Here is a 25,016-nt window from a genome sequence, read left to right on the forward strand (position 1 = left end):
CAGCTGGGCCTGTTACCATGTTGTAAACATCAATGACTTAATTTGGTGTGCAGTACTAGCCACCAACAAGTTCTGGGGTGGACGGGAGACTCTACATACAGGTTGGACATTTAATAAACTAGACTATCCTTACAGAGAGGGAAAAGCGAGGTGGCTTTCTTAGGTGTTTATAGTATAGACATGGGGCCACCCATGCATCTTCACCATGTCCAAAAAAGCTATTCACTTAGCCCCATTCCCCTTCAGATTTACACATACCTGTGGTGAGCACAACAAGCTCTTGGTCTGGACTCCAGCTCATTCCGGTCAGCCCACTGTCGACACTGCCGACACATTCCAGCTAAAGAAATTAACAGAAATAGTTTTTAACATGTCCACTGTTCACTATATCATTATGTACTTTCCTCGCTCTCTTTTACGATCCCCGCTACCACCCTACTCCCTCCTCCTTAAAACCAGCCTCTTTGACAATCTTTTGGTCTCTTGTCCATCATCGCGTTACGTGGTTCAGTGTCAAATTCTGTTTGCTAATGGGGCTTCTTGGGATATTTTACTATGTCAAAGCTGCTACATACATGCAAGTTGTGAGGGCAGCACGGTGGTGCAGTGGTTAGCACTGCTGCCTGACGGCGCCGAGGTCCCAGATGCGATCCCAGCTCTGGGTCACTGTCCGCGTGGAGTTTGCACATTCACCCTGTGTTTGCGTGGGTTTCGCCCCCACAAACCAAAGATGTGCAGGGTAGGTGGATTGGCCATGCTAAATTGCCCCTTAAGTGGAAAAAATGAATTGGGTACTCTAAATTAAAAAATAAAAATAAATGCAAGTTGCTGTTTTGCATTCTTTAAGCTTTCTGGATTCTTTCAATTTTTAAGAAAAGCAACCCATCATCCGACTAGTATCAAGATATGTCTGAAAATATGATTTCATTCTTTCCCAGGATGTGGCTAGGCCAGCATTTATTGCCCATCCCTAATTGCCCTTGAGAAGGTGGTGATGAGCTGCCTTCTTGAGCCACTCCAGTGAAGGTGCACCCACAGTGCTGTTCGGGAGAGAGTTCCAGGATTTTTGACTGGCCATGTGTCTACTGCCCTTGTCCTTCAAATTCTTCAGGTAATATTAATTCCCCCAGTAAAGTAAGACCACCAAACTAAATTTTACCTGCTTTGAGTTTAGATTATAAAGTATAACATCGCCAGATGCAGTAGCGACACAAACAGATTCCTGATCTGGCAGATCCTCAATGCCAACTATACAGCCTGTGCCATCGTCAGGGAGAAATGCTTCTTCCACCAGGGACACCTTTCTGAGTACCTGGGAGGGGAGCAAGGAAAGAACCTGAATCAAAGTCTTCTTGAATAAGCTTGTCTATTAAAGGCTGTATTAGAATAAGATGATTCACTTATCGAGAGCCAAAGGCCAGTACAGTGAAACTAGAAAATTACACAGTCCTTCTGTCATTTGCAAGTCATTGTGGATACTGTAAACTAAAACTTGGCAGCATTGAAACTTACTCAGCATTCAGAACTAGGGAGCACTAAAATTAGGAGTCGCCCTTTTCGGACAGAGATGAGAAAAAATGTTTTTCTCTCGGACTTTGGAACTCTGCCTCAGAAGGCGGTGGAGGCGGGGGTCACTGAATATTTTTAAGGCGTAGGTAGATAGATTCCTGTTAGGCAAGTGAGTCAAAGGTTATCGGGGGGGGGTTGCTGGGAAAGCGGAACTCGAAACACAACAAACAGGTCAGTCATGATCTTATTGAATGGTGGAGCAGGCTCGAGGGGCCGAATGGCCTTCTCCTGCTCCTATTTTGTATGTCGTAATTATCCCCGGGACTAAGCCATGCAAGCATTCAATGCTGGAAGTAGAGACCGTTTTCTGCTGCTCCACATGCTGGGTAAGGACTCCCCATGCTGCTCCACATGCTGGGTAAGGACTCCCTATGCTGCTCCACATGCTGGGTAAGGACTCCCTATGCTGCTCCACATGCTGGGTAAGGACTCCCCATGCTGCTCCACATGCTGGGTAAGAGACTACTTCTTCCTCAAACCCATTGTCGACTCACACTGACTAGCGTATGCTGACCACATGAGAACATAAGAAATAGAAGCAGAAATGGGCCTTTTGGCCCTTTGAGCCTGCTCCGCTATTCATTGAGATCATGCCGATTTTCCACCTCAATTTCCCCTTCCTGCACGGGCACCGTGTCCCTTACTTTACTCCGTACCCAGAAATTCTCTGGACCTCTGCTTTGAATCCACTCAACAGCTCTTTGGGGCAGAGAATTCCAAAAGATTGACAACCCTCCAAGTGAAAACATTTCTCTTCAATTGTCATTTTCGAAAGGGAATTCAATAGACGTAAAGGGGCTTGAAGACTGCAGGGGCTATGAGGAAGGAGTAGGGGGAATGGGACTAGTTGGATCGCTCTTTCGAAGAGTGGCACAGTGAGCAGAATGAACTCCTGCTGTCTGCACACAAACTGGATGTCACAGTTTTTCAGTAGGCAATACGTCTAAAGTTTTTCATCAGCTATAAAGTTCTCGGGTGTTGTGTGGTTGTGAAAAGACACTGTGAAAATAGGAGTCTTTCTTTTCTATATCATAAATGATGAGTATTACACTGGCCCTTATTCCACTATCCAGGTGATGTGCCTTAAAACGGAATAATGCACTTCAATCTCCCAACATTCATATATCTGACCAATTATTGGCATTAAAGCTAATTTTTAACCTTTGGGCTCATTTTAATATAGATAGGGGTTACCATTAATTCGGTAAAATTAATGTATCGATAGATGAGAGGTCTAGAGCTGAGAGACAGTAATCACTCTGCAACACATGGTGTCTTAGACAAATCAATATTAAAAGGTTGCATAAAAATCCAAGAATATTAAAACAAGTCCGTACCTGCTCAGTGTGCGGGTCAAGTTCTGTGACTCCTAGGTCTGATCCCACAAGCAGCGTCCCCGTATCCGTACGCAGAGTCAGGCACTGAGGTTTGCCCAGACCCTGCCACCCGCTGCAGTGCAGGCTGTGCAGCAATTTCAGGTTCCGCATGGCTGGTGCAGAGAAGGCTTTTCAAAACAAGAGCGAAATTAGTGACATGATCCACAATGTATATCTAACAAACAATTCACAGAATCACAGAACACAGCACTGACAAAAGGCAGGGGTGCAGAATGAGGCACAACGGTTCTTTCAAATAGCCAGCTCAGGCTTGATGGGCTGAATGGCCCTCATCTGTGCTGCAAGTTCCCATGATTGTTAAAATATTAAACGGAAAACAAAACTTCCAATGGGCTAATATGTAAAAGCCCTCATTGACATAGAACTTCAATGCCCTGAACCCACATTTGCCCCTTAAACAACCTCACATAAAGCAGATTGTCCGGTCATTATACCATTGCTATTTGAGGGAGCTTGCTGCGAGCAAATTGATTGCCGCATTTCCTACATACAACAGCTGCTGAACTTCAAAAAAGTATTTCATAAAGTGCATTGGGATATTCTGAGGTCAAGTAAAGTGCTGCATTAATACAAGTGTTTCTTCCCCGAGCATGATGCAGCACCCAAGTTTGATGTCTGTGTTAATTCAGATCATTTAGATTGCTGCAATTGACCTCAGGTACCACTGGAATAAAAAGGTGATGCAAAAAAAAATCTGGGCTTGTACACTCTGGTATTTAGCACGATTGTATCCCTCCCTGTTCCACGTGTGGAGATAACTGTTGCCAGGATTGGATCCATTAGTCATACAACCTCCCGACTATCAGATCAAATCTCACTAATAGACAGCCACCTGGGTCAGCTGGGGCTGAGGGGGAGAAAAGAGAGAAAGTTAGTGCAAGGAGAGACAGAAATGAAAGCTGGAAGCAAATTACTGTACTCAAGAGCTGAAGGCTGCACAAGGTGATATACCCTTTGGCTGACTGAGGAAAAGAATATTTGAGGTCCAGGATCTCAATGTTGAAAAAAATGTTGTGGTTTTACTGGCAGCAGTGAATTCAGTGCTACATGCTTCAGAATATCACGACAACTAACAAGAGGCACATCAAAGTACTGGAGAAGTATCACCGGTAATGGTGGAACGAAAGGTGGTTCAATAGAGTGTATCTCCCAAGCCAACTTGGCCAACATAAAGGCGCTAATCACTCAAAACCAGCTCTACTGGGCAGGTCATGTCATTTCTATGTCACCAGACACCTGAAGCAACTGCTATACTTGGAACTAGGTCACAACAGGTTTGGAATTAGGTTGCAGCAGGAAACTTGCAGGGCAATGGAAACACTTTGTCCTCAAAAAATCCCAAAGCACCAAAGACATCGAAAGCCGCCTTCAGTAATGGACGGACGTGAAGTCAAGGCTTCTAAGAGAGTGCACAAAGCTTCGAACACATCCCATCTATTCAACCCTTCAAGCACGCCCTGCCCCACATGTGGCAGAGTATGCAGATCACGCATTGGACTTCTCGACCATCTCAGTATAACCCACTGAACCGGAGTGCAAGTCACCTTGTGGCAGGGTGGCACAGTGGTCAGCGCTGCAGCCTGACAGCTCCAGGGATCCGGGTTCAATTCCGGCTTCGGGTCACTGTCTGCGCGGAGTCTGCACTTTCTCCCCGTGCCTGCGTGGGTCTCCTCCGGCTGCTCCAGTTTCCTCTCGCAGTCCAAAGAGGTGCCGGACAGGTTGCGCTGAGGAACTACAAGGGAAGAAGGGATGCATTTTATATTTTAATCCATCTGGAAAGGCTCTCCTTCCTCTCCCTTCACCCACCCCCAGGCCTCACCCACCCCTCCCCCAACCCCCCACCCCTCCCCCAACCCCCAGGCCTCACCCCCCACCCACCCTACCCCTCCCCCAACCCCCAGGCCTCCCCTCCCCTCAACCCCCAAGCCTCCCCCCCAGGCTCAGACTCTGCCTGGATCTATGTGCTGTGCAGCATTCAGGACTCTATGACAGAGGATGGTGCTGACACTGGTGGTGTTAATACCAGTCTCTGCGCACCACAGCATCCACACAGACATTAAATAACGGGCAGTCTCACACGCCCAGAGGCTGTGGGCCTGCCTGGGGGAGGGGATCCCCGGGTTCTCTCACTCACACACCGAGCGGCCTCCTCCAGCCACTGGAATCCCGGGAATTTCCTCACTTCACTCCGGCAGCGAATCCCAGACTCCTCGCCCCCCCTTCAGCGGCCATGCTGGAGCTGGCTGACCTCTCACCCCGCCAACAACAACTCGCTCCTCCCCGACATCCGCCACCTGGAGCACGGGGGGCGTCACTGCAGCCGAGAACTGCAGCAGCTATAATATTAACTGTGAATACTGTACCATACTGACTGTAAATATAACTGTGAATACTGTACCATACTGACTGTAAATATAACTGTGAATACTGTACCATACTGACTGTAAATATAACTGGGAATACTGTATCACCATACTGACTGTAATTATAACTGCGAATACTGTATCACCATACTGACTGTAAATATAACTGGGCATACTGTACCATACTGACTGTAAATATAACTGTGAATACTGTACCATACTGACTGTAAATATAACTGTGAATACTGTACCATACTGACTGTAAATATAACTGGGAATACTGTACCATACTGACTGTAAATATAACTGTGAATACTATATCACACTGACTGTAAATATAACTGTGAATACTGTACCATACTGACTGTAAATATAACTGTGAATACTGTACCATACTGACTGTAAATATAACTGGGAATACTGTACCATACCGACTGTAAATATAACTGGGAATACTGTACCATACTGACTGTAAATATAACTAGGCATACTATACCATACTGACTGTAAATATAACTGGGAATACTGTACCATACTGACTGTAAATATAACTGTGAATACTGTACCATACTGACTGTAAATATAACTGTGAATACTATATCATACTGACTGTAAATATAACTGTGAATACTGTACCATACTGACTGTAAATATAACTGGGAATACTGTACCATACTGACTGTAATTTTAACTGGGAATACTCTACCATACTGACTGTAAATATAACTGGGCATACTGTACCATACTGACTGTAAATATAACTGTGAATACTATATCATACTGACTGTAAATATAACTGTGAATACTGTACCATACTGACTGTAAATATAACTGGGAATACTGTACCATACTGACTGTAAATATAACTGGGAATACTGTACCATACTGACTGTAAATATAACTGGGAATACTGTACCATACTGACTGTAAATATAACTGGGAATACTGTATCACCATACTGACTGTAATTATAACTGCGAATACTGTATCACCATACTGACTGTAAATATAACTGGGAATACTGTACCATACTGACTGTAAATATAACTGGGAATACTGTACCATACTGACTGTAAATATAACTGGGAATACTGTATCACCATACTGACTGTAATTATAACTGCGAATACTGTATCACCATACTGACTGTAAATATAACTGGGAATACTGTATCACCTTACTGACTGTAATTATAACTGCGAATACTGTATCACCATACTGACTGTAAATATAACTGGGAATACTGTACCATACAGACTGGAAATATAACTGGGAATACTGTACCATACTGACTGTAAATATAACTGGGAATACTGTATCACCATAATGACTGTAATTATAACTGTGAATATTGTATCACCATACTGACTGTAAATATAACTGGGAATACTGTACCATACTGACTGTAAATATAACTGGGAATACTGTACCATACTGACTGTAAATATAACTGGGAATACTGTATCACCATACTGACTGTAATTATAACTGCGAATACTGTATCACCATACTGACTGTAAATATAACTGGGAATACTGTACCATACTGACTGTATATATAACAGGGAATACTGTACCATACTGACTGTAAATATAACTGTGAATACTGTACCATACTGACTGTAAATATAACTGGGAATACTGTATCACCATACTGACTGTAATTATAACTGCGAATACTATATCACCATACTGACTGTAAATATAACTGGGAATACTGTACCATACTGACTGTAAATATAACTGGGAATACTGTACCATACTGACTGTAAATATAACTGGGAATACTGTACCATACTGACTGTAAATATAACTAGGCATACTATACCACACTGACTGTAAATATAACTGTGAATACTATACCATACTGACTGTAAATATAACTGGGAATTCTGTATCATACTGACTGTAAATATAACTGTGAATACTGTACCATACTGACTGTAAATATAACTAGGCATACTATACCATACTGACTGTAAATATAACTGTGAATACGATATCATACTGACTGTAAATATAACTGTGAATACTATATCATACTGACTGTAAATATAACTGGGAATACTGTATCACCATACTGACTGTAAATATAACTAGGCATACTATACCATACTGATTGTAAATATAACTGTGAATACTGTATCACCATACTGACTGTAAATATAACTAGGCATACTATACCATACTGACTGTAAATATAACTGGGAATACTGTACCATACTGACTGTAAATATAACTAGGCATACTATACCATACTGACTGTAAATATAACTGGGAATACTGTACCATACTGACTGTAAATATAACTAGGCATACTGTATCATACTGACTGTAAATATAACTGTGAATACTATATCATACTGACTGTAAATATAACTGGGAATTCTGTATCATACTGACTGTAAATATAACTGGGAATACTGTACCATACTGACTGTAAAGAATACTGGGAATACTGTACCCTACTGACTGTAAATATAACTGGGAATACTGTATCACCATACTGACTGTAATTATAACTGTGAATACTATACCATACTGACTGTAAATATAACTGGGAATACTGTATCACCATACTGACTGTAAATATAACTGGGAATACTGTACCATACTGACTGTAAATATAACTGGGAATACTGTACCATACTGACTGTAAATATAACTGGGAATACTGTATCACCATACTGACTGTAATTATAACTGTGAATACTGTATCACCATACTGACTGTAAATATAACTGGGAATACTGTACCATACTGACTGTAAATATAACTGGGAATACTGTACCATACTGACTGTAAATATAACTGGGAATACTGTATCACCATACTGACTGTAATTATAACTGTGAATACTGTATCACCATACTGACTGTAAATATAACTGGGCATACTGTACCATACTGACTCTAAATATAACTGGGAATACTGTACCATACTGACTGTAAATATAACTGGGAATACTGTATCACCATACTGACTGTAATTATAACTGTGAATACTGTATCACCATACTGACTGTAAATATAACTGGGAATACTGTACCATACTGACTGTAAATATAACTGGGAATACTGTACCATACTGACTGTAAATATAACTGGGAATACTGTATCACCATACTGACTGTAATTATAACTGCGAATACTGTATCACCATACTGACTGTAAATATAACGTGGACTACTGTACCATACTGACTGTAAATATAACTGGGAATACTGTACCATACTGACTGTAAATATAACTGGGAATACTGTACCATACTGACTGTAAATATAACTGGGAATACTGTACCATACCGACTGTAAATATAACTGTGAATACTGTACCATACTGACTGTATATATAACTGGGAATACTGTACCATACTGACTGTAAATATAACTGTGATTACTGTACCATACTGACTGTAAATATAACTGGGAATACTGTATCACCATACTGACTGTAATTATAACTGCGAATACTGTATCACCATACTGACTGTAAATATAACTGGGAATACTGTACCATACTGACTGTAAATATAACTGGGAATACTGTACCATACTGACTGTAAATATAACTGGGAATACTGTACCATACTGACTGTAAATATAACTAGGCATACTATACCATACTGACTGTAAATATAACTGTGAATGCTATACCATACTGACTGTAAATATAACTGGGAATTCTGTATCATACTGACTGCAAATAGAACTGTGAATACTGTACCATACTGACTGTAAATATAACTAGGCATACTATACCATACTGACTGTAAATATAACTGTGAATACTATATCATACTGACTATAAATATAACTGTGAATACTATATCATACTCACTGTAAATATAACTGGGAATACTGTATCACCATACTGACTGTAAATATAACTAGGCATACTATACCATACTGATTGTAAATATAACTGTGAATACTGTATCACCATACTGACTGTAAATATAACTAGGCATACTATACCATACTGACTGTAACTATAACTGGGAATACTGTACCATACTGACTGTAAATATATCTAGGCATACTGTACCATACCGACTGTAAATATAACTGTGAATACTATATCATACTGACTGTAAATATAATTGGGAATTCTGTATCATACTGACTGTAAATATAACTGGGAATACTGTACCATACTGATTGTAAAGATAACTGGGAATACTGTACCCTACTGACTGTAAATATAACTGGGAATACTGTATCACCATACTGACTGTAATTATAACTGTGAATACTATACCATACTGACTGTAAATATAACTGGGAATGCTGTATCACCATACTGACTGTAATTATAACTGCGAATACTGTATCACCATACTGACTGTAAATATAACTGGGCATACTGTACCATACTGACTGTAAATATAACTGTGAATACTATATCATACTGACTGTAAATATAACTGTGAATACTGTACCATACTGACTGTAAATATAACTGTGAATACTGTACCATACTGACTGTAAATATAACTGGGAATACTGTATCACCATACTGACTGTAATTATAACTGCGAATACTGTATCACCATACTGACTGTAAATATAACTGGGTATACTGTACCATACTGACTGTAAATATAACTGTGAATACTATATCATACTGACTGTAAATATAACTGTGAATACTGTACCATACTGACTGTAAATATAACTGTGAATACTGTACCATACTGACTGTAAATATAACTGGGAATACTGTACCATACTGACTGTAAATATAACTGTGAATACTATATCACACTGACTGTAAATATAACTGTGAATACTGTACCATACTGACTGTAAATATAACTGTGAATACTGTACCATACTGACTGTAAATATAACTGGGAATACTGTACCATACTGACTGTAAATATAGCTGGGAATACTGTACCATACTGACTGTAAATATAACTAGGCATACTATACCATACTGACTGTAAATATAACTGGGAATACTGTACCATACTGACTGTAAATATAACTGTGAATACTGTACCATACTGACTGTAAATATAACTGGGAATACTGTACCATACTGACTGTAATTTTAACTGGGAATACTCTACCATACTGACTGTAAATATAACTGGGCATACTGTACCATACTGACTGTAAATACAACTGTGAATACTATATCATACTGACTGTAAATATAACTGTGAATACTGTACCATACTGACTGTAAATATAACTGGGAATACTGTACCATACTGACTGTAAATATAACTGGGAATACTGTACCATACTGACTGTAAATATAACTGGGAATACTGTACCATACTGACTGTAAATATAACTGGGAATACTGTATCACCATACTGACTGTAATTATAACTGTGAATACTGTATCACCATACTGACTGTAAATATAACTGGGCATACTGTACCATACTGACTGTAAATATAACTGGGAATACTGTACCGTACTGACTGTAAATATAACTGGGAATACTGTATCACCATACTGACTGTAATTATAACTGCGAATACTGTATCACCATACTGACTGTAAATATAACTGGGAATACTGTACCATACTGACTGTAAATATAACTGGGAATACTGTACCATACTGACTGTAAATATAACTGGGAATACTGTATCACCATACTGACTGTAATTATAACTGCGAATACTGTATCACCATACTGACTGTAAATATAACTGGGAATACTGTATCACCATACTGACTGTAATTATAACTGCGAATACTGTATCACCATACTGACTGTAAATATAACTGGGAATACTGTACCATACAGACTGGAAATATAACTGGGAATACTGTACCATACTGACTGTAAATATAACTGGGAATACTGTATCACCATACTGACTGTAATTATAACTGTGAATACTGTATCACCATACTGACTGTAAATATAACTGGGAATACTGTACCATACTGACTGTAAATATAACTGGGAATACTGTACCATACTGACTGTAAATATAACTGGGAATACTGTATCACCATACTGACTGTAATTATAACTGCGAATACTGTATCACCATACTGACTGTAAATATAACTGGGAATACTGTACCGTACTGACTGTATATATAACAGGGAATACTGTACCATACTGACTGTAAATATAACTGTGAATACTGTACCATACTGACTGTAAATATAACTGGGAATACTGTATCACCATACTGACTGTAATTATAACTGCGAATACTATATCACCATACTGACTGTAAATATAACTGGGAATACTGTACCATACTGACTGTAAATATAACTGGGAATACTGTACCATATTGACTGTAAATATAACTGGGAATACTGTACCATACTGACTGTAAATATAACTAGGCATACTATACCACACTGACTGTAAATATAACTGTGAATACTATACCATACTGACTGTAAATATAACTGGGAATTCTGTATCATACTGACTGTAAATATAACTGTGAATACTGTACCATACTGACTGTAAATATAACTAAGCATACTATACCATACTGACTGTAAATATAACTGTGAATACGATATCATACTGACTGTAAATATAACTGTGAATACTATATCATACTGACTGTAAATATAACTGGGAATACTGTATCACCATACTGACTGTAAATATAACTAGGCATACTATACCATACTGATTGTAAATATAACTGTGAATACTGTATCACCATACTGACTGTAAATATAACTAGGCATACTATACCATACTGACTGTAAATATAACTGGGAATACTGTACCATACTGACTGTAAATATAACTGGGAATACTGTACCATACTGACTGTAAATATAACTAGGCATACTGTATCATACTGACTGTAAATATAACTGTGAATACTATATCATACTGACTGTAAATATAACTGGGAATTCTGTATCATACTGACTGTAAATATAACTGGGAATACTGTACCATACTGACTGTAAAGAATACTGGGAATACTGTACCCTACTGACTGTAAATATAACTGGGAATACTGTATCACCATACTGACTGTAATTATAACTGTGAATACTATACCATACTGACTGTAAATATAACTGGGAATGCTGTATCACCATACTGACTGTAAATATAACTGGGAATACTGTATCACCATATTGACTGTAAATATAACTGGGAATACTATACCATACTGACTGTAAATATAACTGGGAATACTGTATCACCATACTGACTGTAATTATAACTGTGAATACTATACCATACTGACTGTAAATATAACTGGGAATACTGTATCACCATACTGACTGTAATTATAACTGTGAATACTATACCATACTGACTAAATATAACTGGAAATACTGTATCACCGTACTGACTGTAATTATAACTGTGAATACTATACCATACTGACTGTAAATATAACTGGGAATATTGTATCACCATACTGACTGTAATTATAACTGTGAATATTATACCATACTAACTGTAAATATAACTGGGAATGCTGTATCACCATACTGACTGTAAATATAACTGTGAATACTATACCATACTGACTGTAAATATAACTGGGAATGCTGTATCACCATACTGACTGTAAATATAACTGGGAATACTGTATCACCATATTGACTGTAAATATAACTGGGAATACTATATCATACTGACTGTAAATATAACTGGGAATTCTGTATCATACTGACTGTAAATATAACTGGGAATACTGTACCATACTGACTGTAAAGATAACTGGGAATACTGTACCCTACTGACTGTAAATATAACTGGGAATACTGTATCACCATACTGACTGTAATTATAACTGTGAATACTATACCATACTGACTTTAAATATAACTGGGAATGCTGTATCACCATACTGACTGTAAATATAACTGGGAATACTGTATCACCATATTGACTGTAAATATAACTGGGAATACTATACCATACTGACTGTAAATATAACTGGGAATACTGTATCACCATACTGACTGTAATTATAACTGTGAATACTATACCATACTGACTGTAAATATAACTGGGAATACTGTATCACCATACTGACTGTAATTATAACTGTGAATACTATACCATACTGACTAAATATAACTGGAAATACTGTATCACCATACTGACTGTAATTATAACTGTGAATACTATACCATACTGACTGTAAATATAACTGGGAATATTGTATCACCATACTGACTGTAATTATAACTGTGAATATTATACCATACTGACTGTAAATATAACTGTGAATACAATACCATGCTGACTGTAAATATAACAGGGAATACTGTATCACCATACTGACTGTAATTATAACTGTGAATACTATACCATACTGACTGTAAATATAACTGGGAATACTGTATCACCATACTGACTGTAAATATAACTGGGAATACTCTACCATACTGACTAAATATAACTGGGTATACTGTATCACCATACTGACTGTAATTATAACTGCGAATACTGTATCACCATACTGACTGTAAATATAACTGGGAATACTGTACCACCATACTGACTGTAATTATAACTGCGAATACTGTATCACCATACTGACTGTAAATATAACTGGGAATACTGTACCATACTGACTGTAAATATAACTAGGCATACTATACCATACTGACTGTAAATATAACTGTGAATACTATACCATACTGACTGTAAATATAACTGGGAATTCTGTATCATACTGACTGTAAATATAACTGTGAATACTGTACCATACTGACTGTAAATATAACTAGGCATACTATACCATACTGACTGTAAATATAACTGTGAATACTATATCATACTGACTGTAAATATAACTGTGAATACTATATCATACTGACTGTAAATATAACTGGGAATACTGTATCACCATACTGACTGTAAATATAACTATGCATACTATACCATACTGATTGTAAATATAACTGTGAATACTGTATCACCATACTGACTGTAAATATAACTAGGCATACTATACCATACTGACTGTAAATATAACTGGGAATACTGTACCATACTGACTGTAAATATAACTAGGCATACTATACCATACTGACTGTAAATATAACTGGGAATACTGTACCATACTGACTGTAAATATAACTAGGCATACTGTATCATACTGACTGTAAATATAACTGTGAATACTATATCATACTGACTGTAAATATAACTGGGAATTCTGTATCATACTCACTGTAAATATAACTGGGAATACTGTACCATACTGACTGTAAAGAATACTGGGAATACTGTACCCTACTGACTGTAAATATAACTGGGAATACTGTATCACCATACTGACTGTAATTATAACTGTGAATACTATACCATACTGACTGTAAATATAACTGGGAATGCTGGATCACCATACTGACTAAATATAACTGGGAATACTGTATCACCATACTGACTGTAATTATAACTGTGAATACTATACCATACTGACTGTAAATATAACTGGGAATACTGTACCATACTGACTGTAAATATAACTGGGAATACTGTACCATACTGACTGTAAATATAACTGGGAATACTGTATCACCATACTGACTGTAATTATAACTGTGAATACTGTATCACCATACTGACTGTAAATATAACTGGGAATACTGTACCATACTGACTGTAAATATAACTGGGAATACTGTACCATACTGACTGTAAATATAACTGGGAATACTGTATCACCATACTGACTGTAATTATAACTGTGAATACTGTATCACCATACTGACTGTAAATATAACTGGGCATACTGTACCATACTGACTCTAAATATAACTGGGAATACTGTACCATACTGACTGTAAATATAACTGGGAATACTGCATCACCATACTGACTGTAATTATAACTGTGAATACTGTATCACCATACTGACTGTAAATATAACTGGGAATACTGTACCATACTGACTGTAAATATAACTGGGAATACTGTATCACCACACTGACTGTAATTATAACTGCGAATACTGTATCACCATACTGACTGTAAATATAACGTGGAATACTGTACCATACTGACTGTAAATATAACTGGGAATACTGTACCATACTGACTGTAAATATAACTGGGAATACTGTATCATACTGACTGTAAATATAACTGGGAATACTGTACCATACTGACTGTAAATATAACTGTGAATACTGTACCATACTGACTGTATATATAACTGGGAATACTGTACCATACTGACTGTAAATATAACTGTGATTACTGTACCATACTGACTGTAAATATAACTGGGAATACTGTATCACCATACTGACTGTAATTATAACTGCGAATACTGTACCATACTGACTGTAAATATAACTGGGAATACTGTATCACCATACTGACTGTAAATATAACTGGGAATACTGTACCATACTGACTGTAAATATAACTGGGAATACTGTACCATACTGACTGTAAATATAACTGGGAATACTGTACCATACTGACTGTAAATATAACTAGGCATACTATACCATACTGACTGTAAATATAACTGTGAATACTATACCATACTGACTGTAAATATAACTGGGAATTCTGTATCATACTGACTGTAAATAGAACTGTGAATACTGTACCATACTGACTGTAAATATAACTAGGCATACTATACCATACTGACTGTAAATATAACTGTGAATACTATATCATACTGACTGTAAATATAACTGTGAATACTATATCATACTGACTGTAAATATAACTGGGAATACTGTATCACCATACTGACTGTAAATATAACTAGGCATACTATACCATACTGATTGTAAATATAACTGTGAATACTGTATCACCATACTGACTGTAAATATAACTGGGCATACTATACCATACTGACTGTAACTATAACTGGGAATACTGTACCATACTGACTGTAAATATAACTAGGCATACTGTACCATACCGACTGTAAATATAACTGTGAATACTATATCATACTGACTGTAAATATAATTGGGAATTCTGTATCATACTGACTGTAAATATAACTGGGAATACTGTACCATACTGACTGTAAAGATAACTGGGAATACTGTACCCTACTGACTGTAAATATAACTGGGAATACTGTATCACCATACTGACTGTAATTATAACTGTGAATACTATACCATACTGACTGTAAATATAACTGGGAATGCTGTATCACCATACTGACTGTAAATATAACTGGGAATACTGTATCACCATATTGACTGTAAATATAACTGGGAATACTATACCATACTGACTGTAAATATAACTGGGAATACTGTATCACCATACTGACTGTAATTATAACTGTGAATACTATACCATACTGACTGTAAATATAACTGGGAATACTGTATCACCATACTGACTGTAATTATAACTGTGAATACTATACCATACTGACTAAATATAACTGGAAATACTGTATCACCGTACTGACTGTAATTATAACTGTGAATACTATACCATACTGACTGTAAATATAACTGGGAATATTGTATCACCATACTGACTGTAATTATAACTGTGAATACTATACCATACTGACTGTAAATATAACTGGGAATGCTGTATCACCATACTGACTGTAAATATAACTGGGAATACTGTATCACCATATTGACTGTAAATATAACTGGGAATACTATATCATACTGACTGTAAATATAACTGGGAATTCTGTATCATACTGACTGTAAATATAACTGGGAATACTGTACCATACTGACTGTAAAGATAACTGGGAATACTGTACCCTACTGACTGTAAATATAACTGGGAATACTGTATCACCATACTGACTGTAATTATAACTGTGAATACTATACCATACTGACTGTAAATATAACTGGGAATGCTGTATCACCATACTGACTGTAAATATAACTGGGAATACTGTATCACCATATTGACTGTAAATATAACTGGGAATACTATACCATACTGACTGTAAATATAACTGGGAATACTGTATCACCATACTGACTGTAATTATAACTGTGAATACTATACCATACTGACTGTAAATATAACTGGGAATACTGTATCACCATACTGACTGTAATTATAACTGTGAATACTATACCATACTGACTAAATATAACTGGAAATACTGTATCACCATACTGACTGTAATTATAACTGTGAATACTATACCATACTGACTGTAAATATAACTGGGAATATTGTATCACCATACTGACTGTAATTATAACTGTGAATATTATACCATACTGACTGTAAATATAACTGTGAATACTGTATCACCATACTGTCTGTAAATATAACTGTGAATACTATACCATGCTGACTGTAAATATAACAGGGAATACTGTATCACCATACTGACTGTAATTATAACTGTGAATACTATACCATACTGACTGTAAATATAACTGGGAATACTGTATCACCATACTGACTGTAAATATAACTGGGAATACTCTACCATACTGACTAAATATAACTGGGTATACTGTATCACCATACTGACTGTAATTATAACTGCGAATACTGTATCACCATACTGACTGTAAATATAACTGGGAATACTGTACCACCATACTGACTGTAAATATAACTGGGAATACTGTATCATACTGACTGTAAAATAACTGGCAATACTGTATCACCATACTGACTGTAAATATAACTGGCAATACTGTATCGTACTGACTGTAAATATAACTGGGAATACTGTACCAGCTGCAATTATAACTGGGAATACTGTACCAGCTGCAATTATAACTGGGAATACTGTACCATACTTACTGTAAATATAACTGGCAATACTTTAACATACTGACTGTAAATATAACTGGGAATACTGTACCAGCTGCAATTATAACTGGGAATACTGTACCATACTGACTGTAATTATAACTAGGCATACTGTACCATACTGACTGTAAATATAACTGGCAATACTGACCATACTGACTGTAAATATAACTGGGAATACCGTACCATACTGACTGCAATTATAACTGAAATAATGAACCACCTCCACCTTCACTCGGAGCAACTTGCATAGGTCCCCCAGAACTCCCACATTCGCCTCCAGGGACACGATCCGATTGCTCTGGTCGGACGTCACCCTCTCAACCTTGCGTTTCGTCACCTCTTGTGCCTCAAGGCACTTCTCCACCTGGTCCATCAATCCTCGCAGAGGTGCTAATGCTCCCTCGATGTCCTCCGACCAGTCACCATGCACCTCCTTCTTTTGTGGTAAAATTCCTCCTTGATGAAGGCCTTCAACCGCTCCATCTTTCCCACGGGCGCCGACCCTTCCCCCTCTGCCATTTTCACCCTTGTTCCTGCACCACATGTCCCCTCCAATTCCTCAGCCAAATTTTTTTTTTGTAAATTTAGAGTGCCCAATTGTTTTTTTTTCTCTAATTAAGGGGCAAATTGGCGTGGCCAATCCACCTACCCAGCACATCTTTGGGTTGTGGGGGTGCAACCCATGCAGACACGGGGAGAATGTGCAAACTCCACACGGACAGTGACCCAGGGCCGGGATCACTGTGCCACGTATCGCCGGCTTTAGCCAAGTCTTTGACTGTTTTTTGCCGGGTCTGGTAGCCACTAGACATGCCAATCTTGGGGTGAACCTCTCCCACTTTCCTGCCGGAGCTACCCCACTAACAGGTATAAAATGACCAAACCAATGCCTTCAAGTCAGTGTGCGACCACTCACTCCATGGCCACCACCAGCTTTACTGAAATGAAAAAGGAACTATTGTTATCATGGGAGCAGGGGCAGGCCATTCGGCCCTTTGAGTGAGTTCTGTCATTCAACAAGATATCACTATTGTTACAGCACAGAAGATGGCCATTTGGCCCATTGTTTCTGTACCAGCTCCCTGAATAAGCAACTCACTAGTTCCATTCCCCCGCCTTCCCAGTGACCCTACCCATTCTTCCTTTTCAACTAACAAATCTAATTCCCAGTTGAACCTGTCTCCACCAATCTGTCAGGCAGACCATTCCACACCCTCGCCACTCACTGTGTGAAAAGCTTCTCCTCAAGCCACTATTGCTTTTTTCACTAATTGATTCATGCATCCGGGGTTGCACGGTGGCACATTGGTGTGCTGCTGCCTCACGGCGCCGAGGACCCCGGTTCAACCCCGGGCCCGGGTCACTGTCCGTGTGGAGTTTGCACATTCTCCCCATGTCTGCGTGGGTCTCACCCCCACAACCCAAAGATGTGCAGGGTAGGTGCACTGGCCACTCTAAATTGCCCCTAAAAATCACAATTGTGCTCCACTTGTTCTCAATCCTTCACCATCCCATCTACTCTCTATAATAATAATAATCTTTATTAGTGTCACATGAAAATCGCTTATTGTCACAAGTAGGCTTCAATTAAGTCAGCTTACATTAACACTGCAACAAAGTTACTGTGAAAATCCCCTAGTCGCCACATTCCGGCGCCTGTTCGGGTACATAGAGGGAGAATTCAGAATATCCAATTCACTTAGGGACTTATGGGAGGAAACCAGAGCGCCCGGAGGAAACCCACGCAAACACGGGGAGAACGTGCAGACTCTGCACAGACGGAGACCCAAGCCGGGAATCGAACCTGGGACCCAGGCACTGTGATGCAGCAGTGTTAACCGCTGTGCTACCGTGCCGCCCTTCCACCTGCTATCCAACCGCTAGCCCTGTGGGGCAGGCAATCCTCAAGGTTCCCACCCCTTATCCTGGCATTGTGAGTCACAAAGTTGGAGGTTTCCCAGACAGGGAAAAACATCCTCCACCGACCTTCCGGATTGCTCTTTGTCCTCTGCCCCCTTTACCAGTACAACCTGGCCTGAGCTGAAAGTGAAAGTGTCCGCCTTTGACAATCACAGCATGGCATTCTGCTGGCCTAATGTTCAAAGCATCTGCCCTGTGGCCCTTTTGAACAGACTCGACACCTGCCCCCCTTCTGAAGTTAACGCTGGAGGCAGAAGCATTGCCCAATTCACCATTATTCTTTGCTGCAGGAAGCATTCATTCTTTCGAAATAACTTTATAATACGTTGCAACTGCACAGCCGGGCTCCCAGACGTGCTGGAGACCGGGGAGTCTCAGACTGGGAGGCAGTGTTGCTGGGTGCTGGGTTGTGACTTGTTTGAAATGGCTTTCTGGAATTGTGAGTTTCGCAACTGGACATTGGGCAACTTTCATTTTTGTTTGTGTGTGTGGGGTGTGTGCGGGCTTCCTTCATGCCCCAGAGTGTTGCCTTTGGTCACCCCGGTAACCCTTTGCTCCTGTCCTGTCCCCCCCCCCCCCCTTTATGATAACGTCTGCAACCCGCCCCTTCCGCGCTGGCAACACTGGGGAGGGAGAAACTGACAGCGGCGAGAAACTGACAGCGGGCGGAGAGGGAAAATCGCCCTGTAGCCGGGAAAGGGCGTGCTGTGTGGGTTTCTGTGGGTGTGTTTGTGTGTGTGTGTGTGTGTGTGGGGGGGGGGGTACCCAGAAGGAAGAAGCAGCCAAAACTTCATTCCGGGTCCCGGAGAGAAAATCAAGCGCCACAGATGAAGGAGGATCGAAGTATTTTTTATGAATCGACCCAACCTCCCTCGATGAGTAAAGTCCACATGCGCTGAGAGATGGAACTCTCTCCACCCGAGATGGAAACCCCTCCTCGTTTATTCGGACAAGTGGATATTTTGGGCTGAGTTTATTACATTTGCACATTTCTCAGGCGCTGCCTGATCTCATTTCTTGCAAAGGGGGGTGGGTTAGTTAAGCTGCTCAGCGCTGGAAGACTGGCGCGTTTGTGATCATTCTGGGTCTGGGTGAGATGATTGCTCAGTGCCCGCACTTTCACCGTCAGTGGGTGCTGCTGTGCGGGTCAGTTGGGCAGTAGATGATGGCAGGCGCTCTGGAGGTGGGTACGGCTGGCCCTGCGGAGGAGCCCAGCTGCCGGGCAGCGAGGGAAGAGGGGGCTCCGGGCAAAGCTGGCGAGCCCGATGACCTGGCCAACTTCCTGGAGCTCCAGCCTGAGGGGCGGCCCGGGGGCAAGAAGCTCTGCGGCTACCTCAACAAGCTGGGGGGCAAGGGGCCGTTGAGAGGTTTCAAGACCCGCTGGTTCATCTTCGAGCACACGACCTGCCACCTGTATTACTTCCGAACCGCCCAGGATTGTAACCCCCTGGGCAGCATCGACCTGGCAAAGGCTGTCTTCAATTACTCTTTGGAGGCGGAGGAAGGAACATTTGAAATCATGACTCCGGCAAAGGATTATACTCTGATGGTGAGTGTGAAACTACAGTGGGGGGATATTGTTGCTGAGTGGTATCAGGGATTTCCCATTCCCGTTGGGGGCTGGCATTTTTTTAAACAAACAAAAAAATCCCAAGTATGAGAATACTTGTTTTATTCACAGACCCACTTCGGTACCAACGTGGGGTGGTCTCTTTTTGAGAATTAGGCATTTGACTGTGAAATAAGCTCATCAGATTTCACTATCTGGAAGAGTATCTTTCTGCCCTGTCTCTACTGTCTGCCGGTGTCTGCCTCTAGTGGTTAGCACTGCTGCCTCACAGCTCCAGGGCCCTGGGTTCAATTCCAGCCCATCGGGTGACTGTGTGGAGTTTTCACTCTCTTCCCGTGACTGCGTGGGTTTCCTCCGGGTGCTCCTCCGGTTTCCTCCCACAGTCCAAAGATGTGCAGGTTAGGTGGATTGGCTATGCTAAATTGCCCTTAGTGTCCAAAAGTTAGGTGGGGTTACTGGGTTACGGGGATAGGATGGTGGCGTGGGCTTAAGTGGGGTGCTCTTTCCAAGGGCCGGTGCTGACCCGATAGGCCAAATGGCCTCCTTCTGCACTGTAAATTCTATGATTCAATGATACTGTCTGTCTGTGTCTGCCTCTCTATTCATCTGTCTCTGCCCGTTTGTCTCTGCCTCTCTTCCTGACTGTCTGTCTCTGCCTGTCTGCATCCACTGCCCATCTGTCTCTGCCTGCCTGTCATCTCTACTGCCTGCCCATCTCTGCTGTCTGACTCTGCCCCTGCTTGGCCCTCTGTCTGCCTGTTTCTGTCTGTGTTTCCCCACCACTCCCTTGCTCTCTCTCGCTCTCTCTTTCTAACATACATTAGTAGTTTGCAATATGTTTGGAGGATTGACAAATTTGAAGCATTAATGCTTGGGATGGGCCTTAGAAACATGTCTCATTGCGCGCTCGAAAACATTTTCATTGCCTTGACGTTTCCATCCTCGGGGCTTATAATACAGAATGTTCACTGAAATGCATTCTGAAACATGCGTTGGATTCAGTGCACAAGTTTAGCAATATTCCGAAAGATTTCCAGTAATTGCAGGTTTTGTCTCCCCACGTCAAGAAATTCCAAGGCAATTTCTGATGACTGCTTAACTTGCAAACTTCTGCAAGGCGATGCAGCATTTGAAATCTGGAATAGTTCCAGGAAGTGTGGAATGAAAGGCCAAACTGGTTTATTTTAAACTGAAAGTAAAGTTGCTCCTGTGGCACACAAAACTAATGTCCCAGCCTGGGACTATCAGGAACTGCTGCTCCGGGTCTGGGAGCTGGATTTAACGCTCCTGCAAACAAGCCCCGGCTGGGCCGGCCTCCACCCGCTCACCATGAGAACCCGAATTCTACAAAGCCGACAGGGAAGTCAATCTGCGATTTCCCCCGTGGTCCTTGAGAGGGTAATCACAACCCCCCCCCCCCCCCCCCCCACCATCCTCATGCCCAAATCACCCCTTCAGTCCCGCGGCAATGTGGGCTCTTTCATCGCTTGGCACTAGGCATCAAAATGGCCACAGGTGGAGCCGGATCAGGGCAAGTGAAGCGGACTGGGGATTTTTGCTTCCTTGTTGAGTGGCGAAGGGTCACGGGCGGAGGCTCGTCTTTGGCCCTAACCTCTGGCAGAGGATCAATCCCTTCGGTCTCCAATTCAGACTCCGAATCTTCATCGTTGTGGGGGGGGGGCGCGGCAAAGACTCTCGGGTCCTCCATAGGCTGAGTCCGCTTGGCGGAGGTACGGGCGTCACCTCTGCTGAAACCTTCTACGCTGGAATGGGTTCCCTTCTTCTCAGGTAACCCAGATGGTTTTTCAGAACTTTCCCTTGGACTTTGACTTGGTAAGAAACTTGATCAGTCTTTTCCAGCACAACACCTGGGGTCCATTGGGAGCCATTTCCAAAGTTCCGCACGTAGACAGCATCTCCTGAAGGTCCTTTAAAACTGAAAATAAAACCACTACCGGAACAAACAAAACAAATGTCCCACGCTACCCGGGACCACCGGGAACTGTCGATCTGGGTCTGGATTGACCCGCTAATGGTGGACCTCTGCTCACTCACCACCGGAACTCATATTCTACGAAAAACACTGGGAAATCAATCAGCGATTTCCCCCATGATTCTTGAGAGGGTCATCAGAAAATCAATTACTCAGACTCTACACAAATCAATTATTACCTGCCCCCCAATTTTTCACCCACCACAAGCAAATAATAGCCTTGTTGGGTACATGGAATTATTTCGCAAGAAATATGGAAAGCAAATAATTTTTATGGGATGGAATAACATTTAGGGCGCGATCCTATGGCCACGCTGTGCCGGGAAAGCAGCTCCCCACACCCGGGATCTACCCGGCTCGCAATGCTTCGCGAGATTCAACACAATCTTATGAGACGCTGCAATGTGAATCCCACCCACAATGGGTGGGGTCAGCTTTCGGCAAATCTGTATATTAGAGCGAGGCAGTAAGCTTCACTCTATTGTGCCGATTCCGGAGATACCTGAGGCTTTGGAATCCAACCCATTCACTTCAGAGACCTCAGGAGAGCGATGGTAGCACTGACCCCCACAAACGGCAACCATATGGAACGGCACTCGTGGGGGTCTTCAAGGGGATCAGAGGCCCCCAGCTGTGTACCCTTTGGGCAGGGTGGTGCCCTGGACTGCTGGTGCCACCTGGGTACCTTGGCAGTGGCAGCCTAGCACCTTGGCAGTGCCACCTGAGAACACGCATTAACAGATTCAAAATCAGCTTCTTCCCCGCTGTCTCCTAAACGACCCTCTTATGGACTGACCTGATCTCTTCACACATCTTCACTACTGAGTAGTACTACACTCCTGTTTTATGTTTGCCCTATGTTTTTTTTCCTGTATGGAATGATCTGTACGCAGAACAATACTTTTCACTGTGCCTCGCTAAACGTGAAAATAAATAAATCCAATCCAATCCAACCTGGTTGCCAGTCTGGCACTGCCAAGGTGCCCAGTCTGGCACGGCCAAGATGCCCAGGTGGCACTGCCAAGGTGCCCAGGTGGCACTGCCAAAGTGCCCAGGTGGCACTGCCAAGATGCCCTAGTGGCACTGCCAGCTAGCATGGGCATTTCCAGGGTGCCAGATTGGTACTGCCAGGGTGCCAAGCTGGCATTTTCTGCACGTGCACTACAGGGCTGGGTCTGCTTGGTGTGGGTGTTGGGGGTGTGGGGAGCGGGGATCCTCCCATATTGTTTTTGGGCTGGGGGGGGAAAGTCGGGGATTGTTTTTGGGCCCTCAGAGGTCGGGACTCCATTTAAAAATGGCATCCCAATCTCTTGCTGCACTGGGGAGTTCCGGTGAGCAGAGCTCCCATTGTACAAAACGGGGCTATGTGCGGCCTCGGCCGCGTGTTCCCCGTTCAGGCCACTTACAGCCATGCGTTTATCGGCACTGCGAGCGCCGGGAAACACATGCTGAACGCTCTCGCTAAGGGACTTTGTT

At 41.1% G+C, this 25,016-nt stretch overlaps 2 protein-coding genes across 7 annotated transcripts in view; one reads left to right on the forward strand and one right to left on the reverse strand.

Annotated features, from left to right (window-relative positions):
* Positions 1-5,226, reverse strand: part of elp1 (elongator acetyltransferase complex subunit 1) — a 78,930-nt gene extending 73,704 nt beyond the window's left edge. For 3 of the 5 annotated variants that reach the window (XM_072517362.1, XM_072517363.1, XM_072517359.1), the window contains exons 1-5: positions 5,105-5,221; positions 4,511-4,698; positions 2,907-3,073; positions 1,160-1,312; positions 259-340 (exon numbers count right to left, since the gene is read on the reverse strand). In XM_072517362.1, coding sequence (XP_072373463.1) covers positions 259-340; positions 1,160-1,312; positions 2,907-3,056 — 385 coding nt within the window. In that variant the 5' untranslated portion in view covers positions 3,057-3,073; positions 4,511-4,698; positions 5,105-5,221. Of the gene's footprint in view, positions 1-258; positions 341-1,159; positions 1,313-2,906; positions 3,074-4,510; positions 4,699-5,100 lie in introns of all 5 variants that reach the window. The other 2 variants (XM_072517361.1, XM_072517360.1) reach the window with 2 other exon arrangements.
* Positions 5,227-20,581: 15,355 nt separating this feature from the next.
* Positions 20,582-25,016, forward strand: part of tbc1d2 (TBC1 domain family, member 2) — an 80,366-nt gene continuing 75,931 nt past the window's right edge. Inside the window, exon 1 of one of the 2 annotated variants that reach the window (XM_072517364.1) lies at positions 20,582-21,526. In XM_072517364.1, coding sequence (XP_072373465.1) covers positions 21,140-21,526 — 387 coding nt within the window. In that variant the 5' untranslated portion in view covers positions 20,582-21,139. The remainder of the gene's footprint in view (positions 21,527-25,016) is intronic. The other variant, XM_072517365.1, reaches the window with a different exon arrangement.

This window comes from Scyliorhinus torazame, chromosome 9, assembly GCF_047496885.1.
Source record: "Scyliorhinus torazame isolate Kashiwa2021f chromosome 9, sScyTor2.1, whole genome shotgun sequence".
Lineage (NCBI taxonomy): Eukaryota > Metazoa > Chordata > Chondrichthyes > Carcharhiniformes > Scyliorhinidae > Scyliorhinus > Scyliorhinus torazame.